The 20528-nt window shown below is 37.2% G+C and overlaps 1 protein-coding gene across 24 annotated transcripts in view; it reads left to right on the forward strand.

Annotated features, from left to right (window-relative positions):
* The window catches only part of esrrga (estrogen-related receptor gamma a), a 240417-nt gene that overhangs the window by 142836 nt on the left and 77053 nt on the right, over window positions 1–20528 (forward strand). The window contains exon 1 of one of the 24 annotated variants that reach the window (XM_063055752.1): window positions 11336–11526. The exons of the other annotated variants lie outside the window; for them this stretch is intronic. Within the exon in view, the coding sequence (XP_062911822.1) occupies window positions 11471–11526 (56 nt within the window). The 5' untranslated portion in view covers window positions 11336–11470. Of the gene's footprint in view, window positions 1–11335; window positions 11527–20528 lie in introns of those variants that run through there. 24 annotated transcript variants of the gene reach the window in all.

The raw sequence follows: 20528 nt of genomic DNA on the forward strand, positions 1-20528 counted from the left end.
ATGCATCTCTGCCACTTCCTTAGCACTAAATCTTTGTTGTGGTCATTTTATTTCTCCTCCTTCCAAAGTCTAATCCTCCTTGTGAGTGCTATTTATCTGTGCTCGTGTCAGAAGGTGATACTTTTGAAAATTCTGAAATGATTGCTCTATTTATGTGGAATTTTGTGAGCGACAACTTAATCAAATGCCACGTATATTTTGAATGCAGATTCTGGTAAACAACATTTGACCACTTCATATGATGTCAAGTTAAAAGTATGTACATCAGAGCAACACAGAAGGTCTCTTACAAATTTATTTTTTAAGAGAGGACAATTTGAATTACAATGTTTTACTAAAGAACCTATAAAGCCACTTCTAGAATGCAGTCCAGTACTTAGCTTAAAGTGTAAGGATTCTTCATATTTTGAAATAAATATTTTGCATTCTTTAGTACTTTCTCTGTTTCTCTTTGGTTCTGGTAAATAAAAATTTTTATTGCGGAGTAAATATATTGTGATATTGTTTATTGTACTGTACATGTATTTTCAATTTGAATTATAAATATATTTTGAAACTGGAAGTGCTGCAAAGAATGAATAAATCATTTTAAAGTGGTTCTATAAATCTGGCAGTTTCAAACTAGCAGGATAAGGAGACCCTTCATTGCGGAATGGTAGTGAAGAGTTATAGTAATTAACCCATTACTGCTATTGCATTTGGATGTTTTGCCTTTAGTGTCTCTTAGCATGTCTAGTTGGTATTTAAAACGTGCTAGCTTGGATTCATTGTAGCTATTTGAACAGCTATATATTGCAGAATGTTTTAGATAGGATATGACATTTAAATTTATAAAACAAACTGAAAATATAATAAAGCAAGAGCAACACACACAAAACACTGGAGGTCAGGCAGCATCTACGGAAATGAATAAACAGTCGATATTTCACGCCAAGACCCTTCTTCAGGACAGGACAGGGAAGGGGAAGATGCCAGAATAAAAAGATGGTGGGGGGAGGGGAAGGAGCACAAGCTCGACGTTGGTAGTGGAAGCCAGGTGGGTGGGGAAAGGTAAAAGGCTGGAGAAGGATGAATCTGAACTATGCTGATGAGTCCGAGTGAGCACATGGGCAAGGTGTCGGAGAGCAGCAGAGATCTCAGAGGGGGAGCAGTGAGAGAGGGTCTCATTGAACTCCCTTTGAAGAGAAGATTTAAGCTTCAGGGTCAGCATACCTTGAAGGTACTTCACAGTTGAGCAGCAAATTATAAACAAAGAGATTCTGCAGATGCTGGAAATCCAGAGGAACGTACACAAAATGCTGGAGGAACTCAGCAGGCCAGGCAGCATCTATGGAAAAGAGTAAACAGTCGGCATGTTGGGCTGAGACTCTTCATCAGGAGTGGAGAAAAAATGATTGGAAGTCTGAGTAAAAAGGTGGGGGGAGGGGAGGAAGAAGTGCAAGGTGGTAGGTGATAGGTGAAACTGGGAGAGGGGAGGGGTGAAGTAAAGAGCTGGGAAGTCATTTGGTGAAAGAGATAAAGGACTGGAGAAAGGGGAATCTCATTGGAGAGGACAGAAGGCCGTGGAAGAAAGGGAAGGAGGAGGAGCTCCAGGGGAACTGATGGGCAGGTAAGGAGATGAGGAGAGAGGGAAATGGGAATGGAGAGTGGTGGGGGGGGGGTGATGGGGCATTACCGGATGTTCGAGAAATCGATGTCCATGCCATCAGGTTGGAGGTCACCCAGAGGGAATATAAAGTGTTGTTCCTCCAATAAACTAGAAGTTGATATGGGAAGCCAGGTGGGTGGGAAAGGTAAAGAGCTGGAGAAGAAGGAATCTGAACTATGGTGACGAGTCTGTGTGAGCACATGGTTGAAGTGCCGGGGGGGGGTCTTTACCTTTCCCACCCACCTGGCTCCATCTTCTAAAGTCCTCCTTCCTGTCCCCCCACCTTTTTATTGTGCCGTCTTTCCCCTTCTTTTCTAGTCCTTGGCCTGAAACATGGACTGTTTATTCATTTCCATGGATTCTGCCTGACCTGCTGAGTCCCTCCAGCATTTTGTGTGTGTTGTTCTGTATTTCCAGCATCTGCAGAATCCCTTGTGTTTAGAAAGCAAGATCAGTTCATTCTTAGTAATGTAAAAAATAAGTTGTCAAAAAGATTGCAGAAATATTGCCAAACAGATGCGAAAGGATTAAAGGATTAACTCCAGGGTCAGGGCTATTCACTTGCTAATATATTCATGGCGCTAATGATAGGGACAGTTCACACCTACTGTCAACTAGAAGCAGAAGAAGGTTTTGTGCATTTATGTGCCTTGAGTTTTTACTCAAATACACAACTGATCTATTTTGACATTTGATGAGACCCAGCAATAATGAAAAATAAGAACGTAATTTCAAAATAATACCTTTTGAAAATGATTTGATATGCAGAAATTATATACTAATTGGATTAAGCTGCATAATAGCAGGATGCAAATTGGGTTTTGGTTTATTTTTTTATTTTCAAGTTAAAATAACAAAAAAAATCTGCACCATCATAGATTTCATCCTAAAGTATTTAATAGTGAAGAGGAGACACTGAATCCCAGTGGATGGCAGTATGCTGCTTTTGTATGAAATCACTGTAACTAAAACCATAGATTGATTTGGAACATCTTATCTCATTTGTTATGAGTAGATTGCAATTTCCTTTTCAATATATTAAAAGCAATTTGGTCTTTGCATACTTGGCCCTTGCATTTCTCAGGTGCAAGCTGACTAACTACTGACGATTGCATTTCTAAATAAATAATTGCCAAGTTCCTCGTAAAAGTGGTGAATGCTGTCAGACATTTTGAACAATGTGGTAAGTAACTGGAAAATAAAGTGACACTTTAAGGCTAACTTTTGGTACTTTAGTATCATGTTGAAAGCACAAATAGAATGGACCCAAATTTGGTGTCTTTGCAGGTTTCATTAATGCTCAAGCAGTAAAGAATATGGGTCAGTGGTGCTACAGGTTCGCCTTTGTATTAGACACTGCTCTTCCTTAAATTGTGGAGCTTCATGGACCGTTTTTTTTGGAAGATTGATGCAGATGAAAATTATTTGTACATCCTTTAGTAGATTAAATATAATTTCACAAGGAAATGTAAGTGATATAATTCCATAGCACAATGCTACTGCTTTGCATTGGCCAGTGGAATGGCATCTAATGTAATTGGTGGAGCAAAGGGGTAAATCCGTATCCAGAATCTTCTCTCAATCTTGCAATCATTTATTTACAAGCTGGGTGTAATCAGTCAACAAGGCAACATTGTGCACCTGCATTTGTTGTAAAATGTATTTTGTATTTGCTGATATTACATGTTCCATGCAACGAAGAAACAGATTAGCAACCTAACTAAAGACCTGAAGGTAATTTTTTTTTGAGAAAATCCAATGTTGTTTTCAAATTTTGTAATGAAGGAAAATGTTTTTTAAAGAGCGATTGCATTGGGAAAGGAGAGAATGAGATACCAAGCTAATTATTTTTTCAACCAAATAGTGAATATTCAAAGTTCATTTATCCTCCCCAGGGAATCTTGTTGCAGCTACAATTAAAGTCTGCATTTTTTTCACATTGTATATATGTTAATTATTACATTAACAAAGTAACAGAATTAGTTGTTTGTGTGCTGCTTAACAGAGCAGGGAAATAGTGGCAGTGTTCCTATGAAGACTTTTATACTGTTATCAAATAACTGGAATATCTATTTTTGTAAGCCATATCATCAAATGTAAGATGCATACCCCTCTACAATTACTGGCTGTGACCAGGAGGACCGTGTTCATCCTGGCTCACTGGGAGTTCTCCAAGGTAATTGAAATTCTACCTCCATAGAGTTCAGATGAGAAGTGATATGAAGATGTGGGAAAACCTGAGCTGAATTGATTTTTTTCCCCTTAATGTTTGGACAAAGAAATAACTTAGCTAAGTGTAGCAGAGATGATAAGCACATTCAGTAATGGTAGATTAAGAGGCCTGCATCAGTTAACACAGACTGTATTTTATTCTCCCTCTATGTGCTGCCATGTTTAGATTGGAGATTAATTGCAATAGAATTACTGTACCTCTGTTTGTTTTTTTAACAATTGCAAATTACATTAAACAGCCGATGTGTTTTCTAATATGATTGTTCTTACCTGATAATTGGGATGGCGCCACAAGAGATTTTGATAAGAAATTCATAAACACTCTTTTATGAAGCCCTCATGACTTCATTTTGCTACTATCTAGGGTGACAAATTATTTGAGGAAAGCAGACCTACACACAAAACACAATATCTGTTTCTTTCAGCATTATAGCTCTTTGTTTATTTTTCAAATATTTGCCCTGTGTTATCAGGCATATGATGAGGAATATAATGAAATGTTATACAGTGGCAGTGTTTCCTTGTTAATATCTGTTTTTTTTTTGCTCCTCCTGTAGCCTGATGGCAGTACTTGCGTAGAAAGTATGAAATTGTTATCTGCTCTCGCAATTAGAGATCGGCCTATTTCATTCCAATCCTATTTGAAGATTGATTTGTTTTTTCTTCCAGTAACAAAAATATAACAGAACGCAGCTTGGGTTTTGTGACGATATCTGTAGCTGTGAAGTGTTAATTGCAATTTAGATAAGGATTAGAAGGGCCATATCTCAGTAGGCCACATTTATTTGCAAGTGCTGTACTGTAATGCATCATGATTTCTTCAGGCTTTCGTGTGTGTGTGTGTGTGTGTGTGTGTGTGTGTGTGTGTGTGTGTGTGTCTGTCTGTCTGTCTGTCTGTCTGTCTATACATAGTGTCCGGTATAGCCACATTCAGGCCACTTTTAGATAATGGGATCATTGGAATAAAGCGATTCACCTTCCCAGAACCACTACACCACACATAGGTTTTGGATAGTGGTATTTCAGCCTTCTTAAACAGGCAGAATTTTCAGTTCTAAAAGGACTTCAATTGACCTAATTTCCATGACATTTCCCTCACTGCCCTTTCTACGTCAACTTCTGCGTTGGACGTTAGCTTAATGGCAGTATATCTGTTTCCTTCAACTCGGTCGTATTCTTAGAGACCAACCAGTTGGATAAGTGAGTTGGGCAGAAGGTGTATTCCAGTTTCCCATTATGATACAGTGCTTCTTGTGAGTAAATGGTTCTGTAGCTTTCTTCTGCATGTGAAGTGCCATTGGAGCAGTATGTTACTGTGTCCAATGTACCAAGTAAGTTTGCTGCTCAACCACAGCCTATTCTTTCTCTTCCTGCAGAATAAAGATATACATCTGTACACCTCTCATCCCAGAAGATAATGTATGGATTGACGTTATCCATAAAGTTAAATCTGATGCACTCTCCTTCAGCTTGAACTCCATAACTTTAAATCCAGTCACATCAGAGCTCTGTTTTTAAATAGTTTGTGTCTATCATGGGTAAGCATGTGTAAACATGGAGTTCATTGGGATTAAGGACCACCATTTGTTCATAACTAGTACCTTAGTTAATGGCTAGTTAAGGACTTGAAACTGAATGATTGTAGAGGCTGAAAACGTTAGAGGCAAGTTCTCCAGCACCACCCTGGATGTAATAATAAAAACATTAAAAGGCATCTCTGACTTGCACTTACAGCTTTACGTATTTAGATTTTTATTGGAATTACATATTAATTATACAGTATTGTGCAAAAGTCTTAGGCACACATATATAGCCTGGGTGCACATGTGCACAGTACTGTATTTGTCAACATGGAGTAGAAAGCAAGATTGTAAATTGGCAGAAGCAAAGGATATTGGGAATGGCAGGGATGGGGGGGCACGGGGATGTGTGGGACAGGTGGCAGAGAAGGAGTGCCAGGGGCTGGGGGTGGTGCAGGTGCTGACACTCCCAGTGGTGAGACACCAAGCAAGCTCATTTGATTCCAAACAATTGGTTTATTGATCATTCAGAATGTCTCTATGGTGTTCCCTGCTCCCTCCTCTTTTCCTTCCCCTTCTCCCAACCATGATTCCGCTCTCCCTGCCCTCTTTCCACTCTCAGTCCACAACAGAGACCCATCTGAGAATCAGTTTTATCATCACTCACATCTGTCATGATTTTTTTTGCGGAAGCAGTACAGTGCAATACGTAATATTACTACAATACTGTGCAAAATGATTAGGGTCCCTAGCTATATATATATATATATATATGTATCTAAAACTTCTGCATAGTACCTTATGTGGGCTTATTCTACTGTAATATGAATATAAAAATTATATTTAGGTAGTGAAGTTCATAGCAAAAAACTTAGTTTGGTTTCTTCATACTCGATGGAAAATCAGCAAAGGATATAATACAAATCAGAAAGGTTTAATTGCCCTGGATATATGTTATCTAACAGTTTCCATCTTAAATACACTGTATTTCTATAATATGTCAGAAGTAACATCTCTTTCAAAAGCTACCACCGCAACAGACATTTAGATCAGGGACACGTAAATAAAATGATCTGTGAAATGTGACCTGGGAGAGAAGGTGCTGGGGCTCTGCTTGATTCCTAATTAATTGACTTTTTTAATTACCCGCATGCTATGCATTATTTGGAGCGCGTATGGAGTGCGGAATTAACTGTATTGCAGTGGTTAAGGAGTTATGCCTCATGATTAGCTGATATGAAATGGGAAACCACAATTCATTTTGCTGGTTTAAAGAAGCTAAATGATGCATATATAAAGGTGATGTATAGTGTCCTGATATAGTGCATATGTATGTGGTGTTAAGAGTGCACTGCATTAACCCTACAAATACTACGGATTTGGGTTGATAAATCACTTTTTTATGAAAATTTTAAAAACAAATTAACATGCTATACAAGACAATTGTAGTAAGTATATTGCTGAAATCCCTTTCCTCTCTTCTATAGTTAGTTCCTTTTTGCCCTTTTATTAAATAGTCATGGTGTGTGGGTATAACTCTATATTGACTCACATTAAAGAAAGTTGCATATCAGTTTTACCTTAAATATAAGTAGATTGATTTTCCTATTATTTTAATATTATCATAGGGTTTAAATGGGGTGATGATTTTGAATCTATTCCCCTGAATATACCCGTCACTTGATTTAGTGCTGAAGTTGTTAATAGCATCAAAAGCAGACCACCCACAGGCCAAGAAGAGCTATTAACATATCAAAATGGTAGGGTGCCTGAGACCTGCCACCTTTTTTTCCAATGTGACAATTGCATTGCCTGATGCACATGGAGATTATTTTATCAGTTGCTCATGACAGTTGGGCAGCAATGTGTCTTCTGAGGGTAGGCTCGGTATTTGATGCATGTGGGCTTCCTTTTATTTTCTCCACTTTCTAAATACAAGTGCACACTGGCAGAGCCTTGGTTGCGGACTACGAACATTGAGAAAATTAATTGTGCCCTGGAAAGAAGCATAGAGTCACTACTGCCCTCTATTGTCAGAAATGGAACAGCAGGACATTTTAACGACTGGTGTTGAAATTCCCCATTATGCTTTAAGAGCACTGCTTTCCTAGAATGCCTGCTACTGTTTATTTTGAAATGAAATACAGTAACATTCATAAGCCTTTTGACAAAATAGTTGCTATTACTTTCTATTAACGAGGTTTAAGAGCATTCATCGGCATTACATAAGACTTAATGATTGGTAATTTAAAAAAAAGATAAATAGCTTATTTATTCACCAATGTAATAACTACCGAGATTGCAAAATTTGGATCAAAATTCTGATAACAACTCAGGTGTTATGAGTAAAATGGATATGAACACAAAATTGCCGATGATACAGAAGTACAGAAGACTGTTTTGGATAGAGTCTGTAATCAATAGAAACATTCCCCAAATCAACTGATTACAAACCAGTTTGAAAGAACTTTTCAAAAACACAATCTTAGATATCAAGTCAAAACTTTTTTGTGTGTATTAACTCCCCCCCCCAAAAAAAACTTCAAAATGCTGAAAACATGATAGTAAGAGTATGAAAAATAATATTTTCTCTTCACGGTTAAGTTACACATGATGATGAAAAGTAAAGAAGAGAATGACACAAATACATAATTTATTAGATTAAACACATAGGTGTTTGTTAATTGATTAGGGAATGGGTGGATGTGATCTGGATCTTTGTACATGCATATTACGGACAGTCTTTACGTGGAGTGTGTTTAGATCATTTTTCAAGCCTAATGTTGATTTTTTTTTCTTCACCCCCCCCCCCCCCGGACTTGCAAATGTAAAATATAGTTAATAGATAACCTAAATGTAAATATACATAGCATTTAATTGTATCCTTTACTGGTTGCAGTAATTTTCTCTTCACTATAGGACTTAGTTAAAGTACTTTCCAGACCTGCCTTGAATTGCAATGAATAACATGCACTTACAATGTGTTTTAGAGAGAACAGTGGCCACATATGAATAACTCTGTGTCTGTTTTAATCCACAGCAAGAATATCTGTGGAAAACTTGCACGGCAAAGAATTATACTTGCATCCACTGGATTGAAATTTTGCTTTATTTGAGTGATTGTTATATTTAGATAATACTTTCTCCATGTCAGGTGTTTGAATTTACACTTCAGAAGTACACACCAGGCTACAAAAGAGAAGTTAATATTTTCTAGGAACATTCAGTATATTACCAGTTATGATGATGTTGCCATTAGCAGATCAAAATTAATCTGAATAAATTTAGAAATTAATAACCTATGAACACCTGAGTAATATGATATTGGTCGTATTCGCAGCCCACTTCACAATGTGAACAAGCATTTTGCATGGTCGGGTGTAAGAATTGTGCAGATATGATACCACATGGATAATATTTGAAAAAATAAAAATTCAGGGAAATGTTCTCACATTCCTGGAATATGCTGTTTGGTTTTAAAATAATTTATATAGGTGCTCAGATTACTAGCACGGAAAGTTGCGCAGCATATTGCGCTGGTTTATTTTTAAATTATACTGTTCCTGTGGCATTGCGCTTAAATTCTTTGTGACCTCCTCCCTGCCACGCTCTCCCATTTCCACGAAGGAGTGGTTTTACAGCATGGTTGATATTGCTCTGGTCTCTGAGTTACTTTCAGTGTAATTCTGTAGATCAGTTTTATGTTTGCACAATCTTTGTGAAGCTTTCTGTATACAAGTACACAGCACATTTGCTTATGCTTTCATCGATGCTTATTGCCAAACATTGGGTTAATGTAAAGTTTGTGTTCAGAAGGATGCGGAATTCTGTCGCTGACAAGTGCCAAGCGGCTGAGTCTAAGCTGAGGCAGATTTTGCAGGTTCTGTTTGTACCTGTTGTGGTTAGTTGACACAACTCCGCCAAAAATCAGTACTCAACACAAATAAATGTGCAATGTGACGGGCTGGTCAATGCCATATGATTCAGGCCATTGCACATGATAACATTTCTTCTAAGCAGCAAATCATAGAAGAAATAGATTGTAGGTATGTACTGTCAGTACAAAATATAACAATATTAAGGACCAGTCATGTGCAATTGATGAAGCTAAGTGCACCATTGTTTCTCCTGTTTGTACCCAGAAAGGATTTTAAAAAAAATTAAACACTGTAATGGCTCTTTAAAGAGAAAGGTCCGAACTAAGATAAACATCTTGTTTTTATCTGAAATGTTCTCATGGATAATTTGAAAGTCAAAGGGCTCAATGCAGGCATGTGGCATTTTATCTAAAGCAGCGTAATGTGGTCTCCGAAGAATGTGCTTCTGTACCGTGGAAAAGACTGTTTGCGCTGCCTATAAAATGCTAGGATCTCCCTAATGCGACATTGAAATACATATCACAAGTATACCACTTCTTTTTACATGTTGGTATGGGGTAGAGGGTTAAGCTAAATGTAATAGTATCATTTCAGTATTAAATTTAAGCATTTTAAATTAAATTTAAATTATAAAACGAGGAGCTGTGAAATCGCAAAAAAACACCGTAGAGTTTTAAAAAATTGTTAATTGCAGGTATTAATTTGGTAGAATCTACTAGCACAGTTTTTAATTGCATGATAAATATACAATAGAAAAAATTACGTCCAGAGAAAATATAAATAGATATTGATAGTATCTGCAAATGTACTTGAAACTCTTCTTCAGCTATTCGATAATTAGTGAGAATTCTTCTTTCTTACATATTTTCAACTTATCCTTACTGATTACCAGATCTTTAGGAAACGCTTTCAGGAAAGCAACTGTCAGCCACACTGTGCCTGCTGAATGGTTAATTTAACATCAGAAGCAATTCTGAGACAGCCTAGCTTTTGGACACTAAAAAGGGTTTACATTGGGTTAACGGAATGCAGAGAGACAGCCAGCTGTTGGAGCTCGCATTATTTGAAGGAGACCATGATTGGAGGAGCTGTATTTCAGAACAGTTCCTGCAATGGCCTTGACGCCGGTTAGCCTTTCTACAATTGCTTCAAGCCACTTTGTCGTATTGCTCTGTAGCAGGCAATTCATGTCAACGCAGTAAAGATACCCATGTTTGCACAAGGGAAGCATTTGTCATCATACTTCTGGTGCATCCATAGTATTCAAATTGGATATGAAGATGTGAAATTCCCCTGTGAATGTTTCTCTAATGATTTCTGAATCCTCAACATTTTGCTAAATTTGCAAGTGGCATTAAATAAAAGCTGCTTGCTGATTTGCAAAATTAAATGAAATGGAATAATACATAAAAACTTAAAATTTCAAAAAGGTATAAATCTCAATCCTGCCTTAAAAACAAACTTTAAGTTTATGGTGCAGACTGCATTTTAATTTTACCCGACTATATTTAAAATATACAAATTTGTGTAATTTTAATATACTTGACTTAATCAGACAAAGGTGACTTTGGAAAGACCTCAGTTCTAAGAGGAATAAAATGCCATATTGTTTTGTTATAAAAATTATAAAATTATATACTATAATGCCTTCAGTAATAATTCATATAAAAATTATCAATAAACTAGAGGCAAAAATAATTGTCAGAAAACTTATGGAATAATTTGCTGTTATTTTCACAGAAACTTTTGCAGAAGTATATGAATGTTGCTCCTTTAAGATTTTTTGCAGTGCTTTAAGACTAAAAGAAATTGTGATTTTAATACTGCACTGTATATGGTTGTGAAATTTTGTCTTCCTCCTCCCAGTTTACTGACTTCCCGCCTACTGTACCTGCATTGCTTCCCTTAGCCAGTGCAGGAATTGTCCTGTCTGCAGTGCTTTACTCTGAGTGGCTACAATCCCACCAATGCGATGACTAGTGAGGTCGGGGATTGCATATGTAAAGACCTGCTTCATATTAATAAGCTACAATCGGGACTTTAAGACCTTGATTAGGAGAGTGCGAGCCTGGTCCCAGCTGGCTTTGCCTATAGGCTGTCACCAGAGAACATTTGTGTTAATTGCGCCACTCTGTCAGGGAACTTTGATTTATTGCCAGGAGTGTGGGCTCGAATAATGGTGCTGAGCGCACATGGATTTTGTAGAACTTTGTCTCCCTGAATCTTTTTCTCTCCACTACAACGAAGAGTAGGTACCCTTTTCTTTTCATTCTAGTGTTTTTTTTTGTTTTACAGGGCTATTGGGGATATGTTGTATATGTGTATGTCTCTGTGTGTCTGTGCTGCCTGCTTGCATGTTATGTGCCAGGATTACGTCCTACTCTTCTGTGCAACGGATGTTCTCTGAATTATCTCCAGATTCCCAGAAGCAGTCTACTGTTACTGCATATTGTGCTGCTATTTGTAATGTAGCCAAAGATGTGAAAAAGCCAATGGAATGGACAAGGTTTGTCTGTGTCTATGCCTGTGTGTGTATGTGTATGTATGTATGTATGTATGTATGTATGTGTGTGTGTGAGAGAGAGAGAGAGAGAGGGATGTGAGGATATTTTTATATAAATATTACACTTTGTATTGTTCTATAAGCTAATTTGTATAATTGTCTTTTATAATCCACTTGATGTCGTTACATACAAATGACATTTGTACACATGGCTTTTGTTTCTGAATCTAAGCGGAGATTTTTTTTTAAACTGGCAGCTTGCAGCAAACACGGAAGGAGGGAATAAAATCTCGCTGACAACTTGTATCAAGTTCACTCACTTTTCATTGTACCATTCGTCTCTTTAAATGATCGCCCCTGCTCAAGTCAGCAACAGGCACGGGGTATAAGAGGAACGTCACAAACCTGTATGAAAATACCTTCACATCTTGAAATGCTTCAAATGGAGTTTTCTCCTGCTGTTTAGCAGGTTTTGTATATTTGCACGGAGCTTTAAATATTGAAGGGGGTCAGGTGCTCCATTTGAAAGATGTGAGATGCACTCTATGACAACCTTGCATTCAGAGGGAAGAGGCTATTTTGTGTTCATTTGAATGCATTTTGCTGCACTCTTTTGTTGTCAGAGCCTCCTGTGCTATAGCAATTAACCTGCAGTAAAAATAAAACCCATGCGACTCCTGGTTTCATTCCCACACAAAGCATTAAAAACAAATATATTCTCCTTGTTTTAGTTCACAAAAACTAGAATTCTGCAAGTAATATTTTAATTGCTGAGACTTTTTTTAAAAAAGCAGTATATTTTTGATCTGCTTGGATTGTGTATCTGTGCCTGTGGTTAAGCTCTCTAGAGGAAATAGGCGATTACATTGAAGCAGTTTTTGCAGTATTATCTCTTTTATATTCACTCGCCTTGTATTAAATTGTCATTGTCCTACACCAAGAAAGAAATGAATTGCAGCTTTCAATGCAGCTAGACAGTGAAATATTTACCCTCTGTCCCCAATCATACTTCACCTGTGTTTGATGGTGTGACTTTGACATGAACAATCTTGCCTGTTTGATACTCAGCTACTGCTTCCTCCTTTGCTTTTACCTCCTTGGACTTTTAAGCCACACACACAAAAAGTGTCGCAGCAGATTCCTAATCTCACTTTACCTGCTTTGTTTTCTTTGAAGTGCATGCCTGTGTTCATCAGAAAGACTCATCTCAGATTTAAGCAACATTTAAATTAATAAGCACCACATTAACTGGTGGCGCGGCGAGCCAGATTTAGATCTTGCTGGACAAAATGGCCTTCTCTTAAATGACCACTCTAGGCATGAGCCAGGCACGGTTGTTCATTGCAGTGGATCCTTTACTGTACCCATATGGAGCTATGTAATTGGCTTCAGATTGTATTAGTCAGTAGAGCCTTACAGATCAGCACTGTCAGGTTTTAACATTAGTATGAATGACACCTGTCCAATCAATCATGTGGCCACAGCTCCACAGATGGAATGGGTCTTGCCTGCTTAAAATTGCTGCTAAATCATGGCATATACTTGGCTTAATTCATATTATTATCCTTTCTGGAAATCAAGAGGAAATATTCATCCATACTTATGGACAGCGCACAGACTTAAAGCGTATGTATGGAGATGGGTGTGGGGGGAGGTGGTGGTAGGTGCTTTGTAGAAAGCTGGCATAATGGCAAGCGCTATAATTGGCTTTACTGTGTTAAACTAATCCCAGCAGGTTAGAGAGATAACAGATTTCAGAACAAGTATATGTCCAGTTTCACTTGAGACCTGGTGCTGCTGTTAGCCAATTGTCCAGTCTGCAAATTCTCAAGCAGATAACTTAAAGGGTGATTTTATGCCCTCCTGCTGCTGAAGGCTCCTCTTACTACCTCGTCATTTCTTGGGTTATGCTGCCTCCTCTTGTATTATTCTTCAACTTGGAAATATCTTTACTGTGTACATATGTTTTTAAATAGTCTCGAACAAGATATTAGAGCAGTGGTTGAAAATTCTGCAATTATTATTAACTCATTACTTCAAAATGCCCATTTCAAAAATGTTAAGCAAAATGTGCATTAAATTGCTAACTGAGCAAAGGCTCCCGAGTTCATGAATTGTGGCTGCATTCTATTTGTTATACTTTTTTTAATATCATGATGTTGCCTCAGATAACATACAAACTTTTTTTTAAACTGTTGTAATTGTTCTATTCAGCTACTCGATAAAATGATGAGAGCTTTGAAATGTTGATATATTTTGAATAGGCACGAGCAATCATTTCTGGAGGCAGCTTGTTACCCAGTGTGAATAAAATGCCAAGTTTTACATCAGTGAAACTCAATGATTCATACTTCGGATTTCAATTCAAACAGCGGTAAGCCATGCTGTGGCATCTCAATGTTTGAATTTTTTACTCCTTGCGACCAGTGTTGGATAATTCAACCGAGGAGACCTAAGTAAAATGACTACCTTTTCCCAAAGTCAATTTAATGCAGCTATTTCATTTTCATTCAGTCTGCTTTAGGCAAGCAAGCAATCTAGAGGGTTAGTTTTTCAATTTGTTACAGCAAGAATATTGAAGAATACATTTTTAAGCACTGATTTTATTTTTATATATCTACAAAAAGTTTAAAAGCTATTTCAAACAGTTAAAGGCTATTTTATTTTCTAAAGATTTTTTTTTTGTAAAGCTTTTGCATGTAAACCCCTTATCAGTTAGAGTAATTCAATAATGCCTCAGCTGGTTGCTGCGGGTGAACTCCGGGATAGTCCCTGTGGATTTTGTAATTAATATATGGACCTTTTTGTCAAGTTCTTTTTTTCTAAATTCCTCAGCTCCTCCTTGGTTGGAAAGCTAGGTTTTAATTTTATATTTACATCTTCAATGGTAGCCACATTAGACCTTCTCCAACTATATTTTGTTAGCATGTTTTAAAAGAACAGTAACCTTGCAGCAATCTTTATTCTCTGTAATCAGCATCATAAATTGCAATTTAGTCCCCTCTCCGTGCCTCAAATTCATCTTGACAGAATGATGCTGGTGTTCAGTAGCATGTCACCAAACCCCATCGTACAAAGCACTGATAAAGGCAGATGCTAGTTAGCTCTGACAGAGTGCGGGAATGTTGCTATTCTGTGCCATTGGTCACAACTTTCATCCTTGTGGATTACAGAAGAGCAGACCCTTACGTCGTTCCTTAGATTCCCCCCGTCCTTTAAGATTGGGTATAATAATTTAGGATTAGGTAAGGTTGTTTGTGTACATGACACAGGTCACTCCTTAAAACAAAACAGTGTGGTTAAAATCTAGTCAGCTGCTGGTGTATGCAATGCAAAAAAATCAGGCTTGCTCCAGAAGACTGTTGGCAACCCAAACAGACCAAACCAAAGCGTGAAGCGATCTTCCGCTGGGTTGGGTTTATTTTCTAAACAAAGAACGTGGTGCCGTCGGGAGCTCTCTAACCTTTCAGTTAAAGAACATATTGTCCCTTATTTTTTGTTTTGATCTGTTTAAACCTTTCATTGATCAATGTTGAAATTATCTTATCAAACCAAAATGAACTTGAATTTGACAGTTGTTTACTGACATTACTTTATGTGCGCTGGCTCAAAATCTCCATTTTCTTGGACTGTACACATACTTCCCTTAGCTCTTTATGTGAAACTATAGAATAAATTAGGAGTCAGGTGATAATTGGACTTTGAATGCACTAAAGTCAAATGTCATAACACTGGGCTGATTATCATGTGCATTGCATTCCTAGACTGACGTGAGCCTGGGTCTAAAAGTGCAAAGATGCTCTGTTAGTAAAATTACTCCTGTTTTTAAAAAAAAATCACAGTTGGTATTTTTAATACTGTGGATAAGCACCTGCTTTGGTTGACTCCTTCTCCAGTAAAACACCAGGAGAACAAGCCTTTATTATACCAAAGTGTGATTTGCAGCCTGCAATATAACTTTACCCTAACCAGCTGTACTTCATATTGCATAGTTATTGATCTCAGTCTGGTAAACTGCAACTTTTGGGAAGAAAAATGAGAGAAGCAGAGCACACCTGTTTAAAATCTGAGAACAAAATTCTCATAAATATGTTTCAAGACTGATAATATGGAACGTGGATTAATATTGACGGGTGACTTGCACCCTCTCAAGTTTAACATTCAGTTGAGATATATGGACGACCAGAGTACCCAATTGAATTATGTGCAAATCAATTTACAAAAGTGATGAAACACCTCAGTTTTTAGAAGTTGTGCATATTTGCAGGTGTTCAATCTACTTGCATATGTGTTTTCTCCCATCTTTACTCGGGTCATCTGAAGTAACTTTAGCTGGTGTTTAAATGTTAAATCCTTTGTATTAAGGTTAGCTGTTGTTTTATTACTGGGGATAATCATATTGTTATTTGTACTGCAGTAGTTACTTAGCTTCCCTTGACAAAGTAGGATAGTGAACATAAGATTTTAAAGATGAAATGAATGAGCCCATAAATAAGTACCAGAATTCAAGATGGAAATTGGTTTCTGCTAGATTGATGCTAATATACCTGGAAGGAAGCTAGTTCGTGCTGAAGCATCCAGCGTCAGACAGGGTTGTGTGCCATCTGTCCCACCTGCTGCATAGTTAGTCCATCTGGTTATTCAAAGTGTGCTTTGTGGGTTTTACCAGAGCAGCTTCAGTGCCAATAGGCAAGCAAGCAGAGTAAATTATTTAAGCAGCCAATGTAAACTGAAAGCTCTCACCCTAGATGCTGGGGATTGTGTTAAATGCTTGAAAGCTTCTATTTGCATATAGATTTAGATACAGTATATAGATCATCGAGGAGAAGGCAACCAAATTATCTTTATCTGGACTGTTACGGCACTTGTCTATATCAGACAAGAATAGGAATATTTCTGGATATTTTTGTTTTTGTTTTGCAGGAAGAGTTTAAAAGATGTGATTCATTTGCAGGGGAGCATTCCTTTAAACAGAGCACAGGGCATTAGCAAATTTGCTGGAACCTCTTTAAACATCAAGACTTTGTGCATTTTATTTTTCTCTGTCATCAACTTACTTGCTGAGCAGTCTTTGCAAATCTGATCTGGGATTTCAAAAGAGGAAAAGCACAATTGGAAAACATAGAGCTAAAAGAGGGGGAATAAATCAAGCAAGGAGTTTAAAGACAACAATCTATCTAGCCCATTTGTCTGTGTTCCAGCTATTTCACAGAGAAATGCACAGTGGAGTATCTGAAACAGTTGATTTTTTTTATTGGATAAAAAAATCAATTTTGAACATCCAAAATCAACTTTATTCCCTTTAATTTGACAGGAAATTAGTTTTTTAAATTTAACCAGGTAAGATATAATGAATTATTTACTTCACCAATTTCATTGTTAACCAAGAAACAAAATGCAGTACATCTGAATATTTTAACAAAAACTGCTTTTGATAAATTTTATTATTTTTGTGGGACAGAGAAAGATAGAAACTTTTACCCTTAGACAAAATTGAAAAAGTTCTTGTCTCCCCTTACTTGTAGTGTAACTTCATAATTACATAGTAAGTGGAAAGTTACATTCTTGCATATCTTTGACTAAACTTGCATTGGATTTTAAATGCATGTGGAATTGCACGAGTCCGATGTTTTAATTTGGATCTGAAATTTTCTGAACTTATGGCTAAGAAGTTTAATATCACCAAGACGGGTAGAGAGTTGATCGTTTTCCTGACCCCTCAAAAGGAGACACTGAAATTTTACTTGGGTTATCTCCACTTCTTTGTTCTTGAATTTTGTTTGTTGGACTTCAGTTTGCCTTTTTAAGACGATTAATGCCTGTTTTAAGATGTGCAAAATTTGCCCAGGCAAACGTGGAGGCTACCACAATTCATGCAAGGTTTGAGTTCAGCAGATCCCAATGTAAATTCAGAGATCTTTTTATATTTCATACCAGTAGAAAGTGTAGTTTGTATTTCTTGGTTTCAAATTTGATAAACTAATTGGAAATATGGTCAGCTGCTGTGTTGGAACCATATGCACCACTAGAGGCTGCTAGCTCATTTTTGTGTCACTAACTAGTAATGATTTAATTAGAATACTAACTACGGCTTGCTGGTTAAGTTCACGTCAGGCTCCTTTGTTGGGCAGAGATACCCGGTGGATCACATTTCCACAGGAACTGGCTTTTTTCAGCACCATATCCAGGTTGCCATTCTTCATCTAGAGCCTAGAACTATAAGTACTGGTGAGCTCTTCAGCTACAAGAACAAAATCTGGACCTTACTGACTCCAATATTTGCTTGAATTCCTGAATTACATTAACATTTCCATTTTAGCTTTGGTTAACTGAGACCACTGCTGCTGTTCCGGTGGAGAACAGAATCTGTTAAACACTTCATAAAATTACAAGCATTTTAAGAAATAATAATTGTGGTATTAACTCTAAGAGACATGAGATGCTATAAAATGATGTATGCAGATTCAGCTAAACACCTGAGTGGAGTGATGAATATTCATCAAAATGTGGAACAATGCATGTACAACATATCTCTGTGTAAGCTTATCAAGGAAGAACAATGTTTGAGTGCTAAGTGCAAATGTTCCTTGAGAACAAAGTGCAGCACAACTGTTTTACTATATCTGTTGGTGTACAGTTGTAACATTTAATGTGCAGCACAGTATAGTTAAGGAGTGCAGCACATAACTTCACCAATGGCTCAAACAACATACACCCTGGCCATACTCTCTTCTTGCTGCTGCCATCAAGAAGCATATATAGGAGGCTCAGGCCCCACACTACAAGAAATAGTTAGGTTCAGAAATAGTTATTACCCCTCACGCTTAAGGGTCTTGAACCAGAGGGAATAACTTCACTTGCTCTATCACTGAACTGTTCCCACAACCTGTGGACTCACTTTTAAGGGCTCTTCATCTCATGTTCTCTATTTATTGTTTGTTTATTTTTTTTTCTTTTGTACAGTATTTGCACCATTTGCTGTCTTTTGCTCATTGGTTATTTGCCCATCCTGTTGGGTGTGATCTTTCATAGATTCTCTTGTGTTTCTTGGATTTACTGAGTATGCCCGTGAGAAAATGATCTCTGGGTTGTATATGGTGACATGTATGTACTTTGATAATAAATTTACTTCGAATTTTGAATTTAGTAGACAGAAGGACCATTAGTATCTGCAGAAGAAAAAGTAGAGTCATATGCATGCAGAGAGACTTCATCCTGCACATGAACTTGATCCTGTGAGATACTGTCAAACATGATGCATGTGCTTTATAAATTTTATTTTCTGCATTTACCATTTTTATGTTTATAACTTGCAGTTGCAACAATATGGAGAAGAGAATATTTTAGCCCTTAGCTTAAAGAAGCTGAGTCTTTTCAAAATAACCCCTTTTCTGTGCCCATTAGTTCAGAATATCAATTAGTCATCATGATATGGAAATAAAATCAGCTCATCTTCGATGAAGGTTATGGTGCCTTATTGCCATGCAGACCAGCTGTTAAAGAAGCAGTTCTTGATTGGCTTTTCTCCTAGGTTTGTTCCCGTCAAACCTATTAAGATCAATTCAGATAAAAAGTCCTGCTGTGGTCAGTGTAGTGTTCTGCATATATTAGTGGCCCTAGGTAATTTTTACATCACCAACTACATCTCCCATGATGTACTGTAATTCACCTTGTATTCAGCAATCTACACCTAGTTGCTTCTGAAGGCATTCTTCATTTCTGAAGTGGATTATAATAGCCCCTGGTCAGTTGAGAAGTCCATCTGTTAAGAAAAAAAATAGAAAGATGTTAGGCCTAACTGGTAGATGGGTTAAATCAACTGATTTCCCACAAGAGGTGATATTTTATTTATATGATAAAATGCTTGGAAAGTGATTAATTTGTCAAGGGAATGTCTTGTTACTGTAAATTTACTGAAACTGTAATAAGTGCCTTACTTCTATCCAGATGGAGGAACAAAGAGGCAATGACTTATGAAGAGATGGAGATTCACTGAATATTCTTGCACGAGTTCATTTAAAAAAACATTTGCCTTAACTCAGATAAATATAGAATTGTGAACTAGCAGGTATATGTCACAGATATTGCCTGGTTTCTTAGATTAAGTTAATTCTTCTGTCATTATAAAGGTTTCACTTGGTTTCATAAACAGATGGCATAGTGGTGCGGTGAGTAGACTAGGTGCTCCACAGACCCAGTAGTTCTGGTTTGATGCAAACCTCATTGGCTGTCCATGTAGAGTTTGCAGTTTCTTCCTATGATTGAACGTGTGTCCTCTGCATAATCCAATTTCTTCCCATATTCCTGGGACGTGTAGGTTGGTAGGTGAATTGGCCACTACAAATTGCCACTGGGGATTTTGATTGCTCTGTAATCCCACATAAACTTGATGGGGGGGAAATGGTCTACTTTTATGTCAGGGTGGGAAGTATGGGTGTAAAAATATTATCCCTGCAAACCCTTTGTTTCTCTTACCCTTTGTTATGGATTGTTAACAGCAAGGAAAAGGAGCAGACTGTAAGGTTTTACATGGACTAAACAGTAAATATATCAAATGATTTTCTTAAATCAATTGCAATGGAGAAAGTAGACAGTTATGTCATATTTGTACTACATTATCACAGGACTTGGAATGGAACGTACCACTTATGGTGAGCAATTGAAGAGAATATAAAGTGACATTTGGCATTGTTGATAAAGGGGAAAAATGATAAAGTACATCCCACATTCTCAAGACCAAAGAATTT

This window comes from Mobula hypostoma, chromosome 8, assembly GCF_963921235.1.
Source record: "Mobula hypostoma chromosome 8, sMobHyp1.1, whole genome shotgun sequence".
NCBI lineage: Eukaryota > Metazoa > Chordata > Chondrichthyes > Myliobatiformes > Myliobatidae > Mobula > Mobula hypostoma.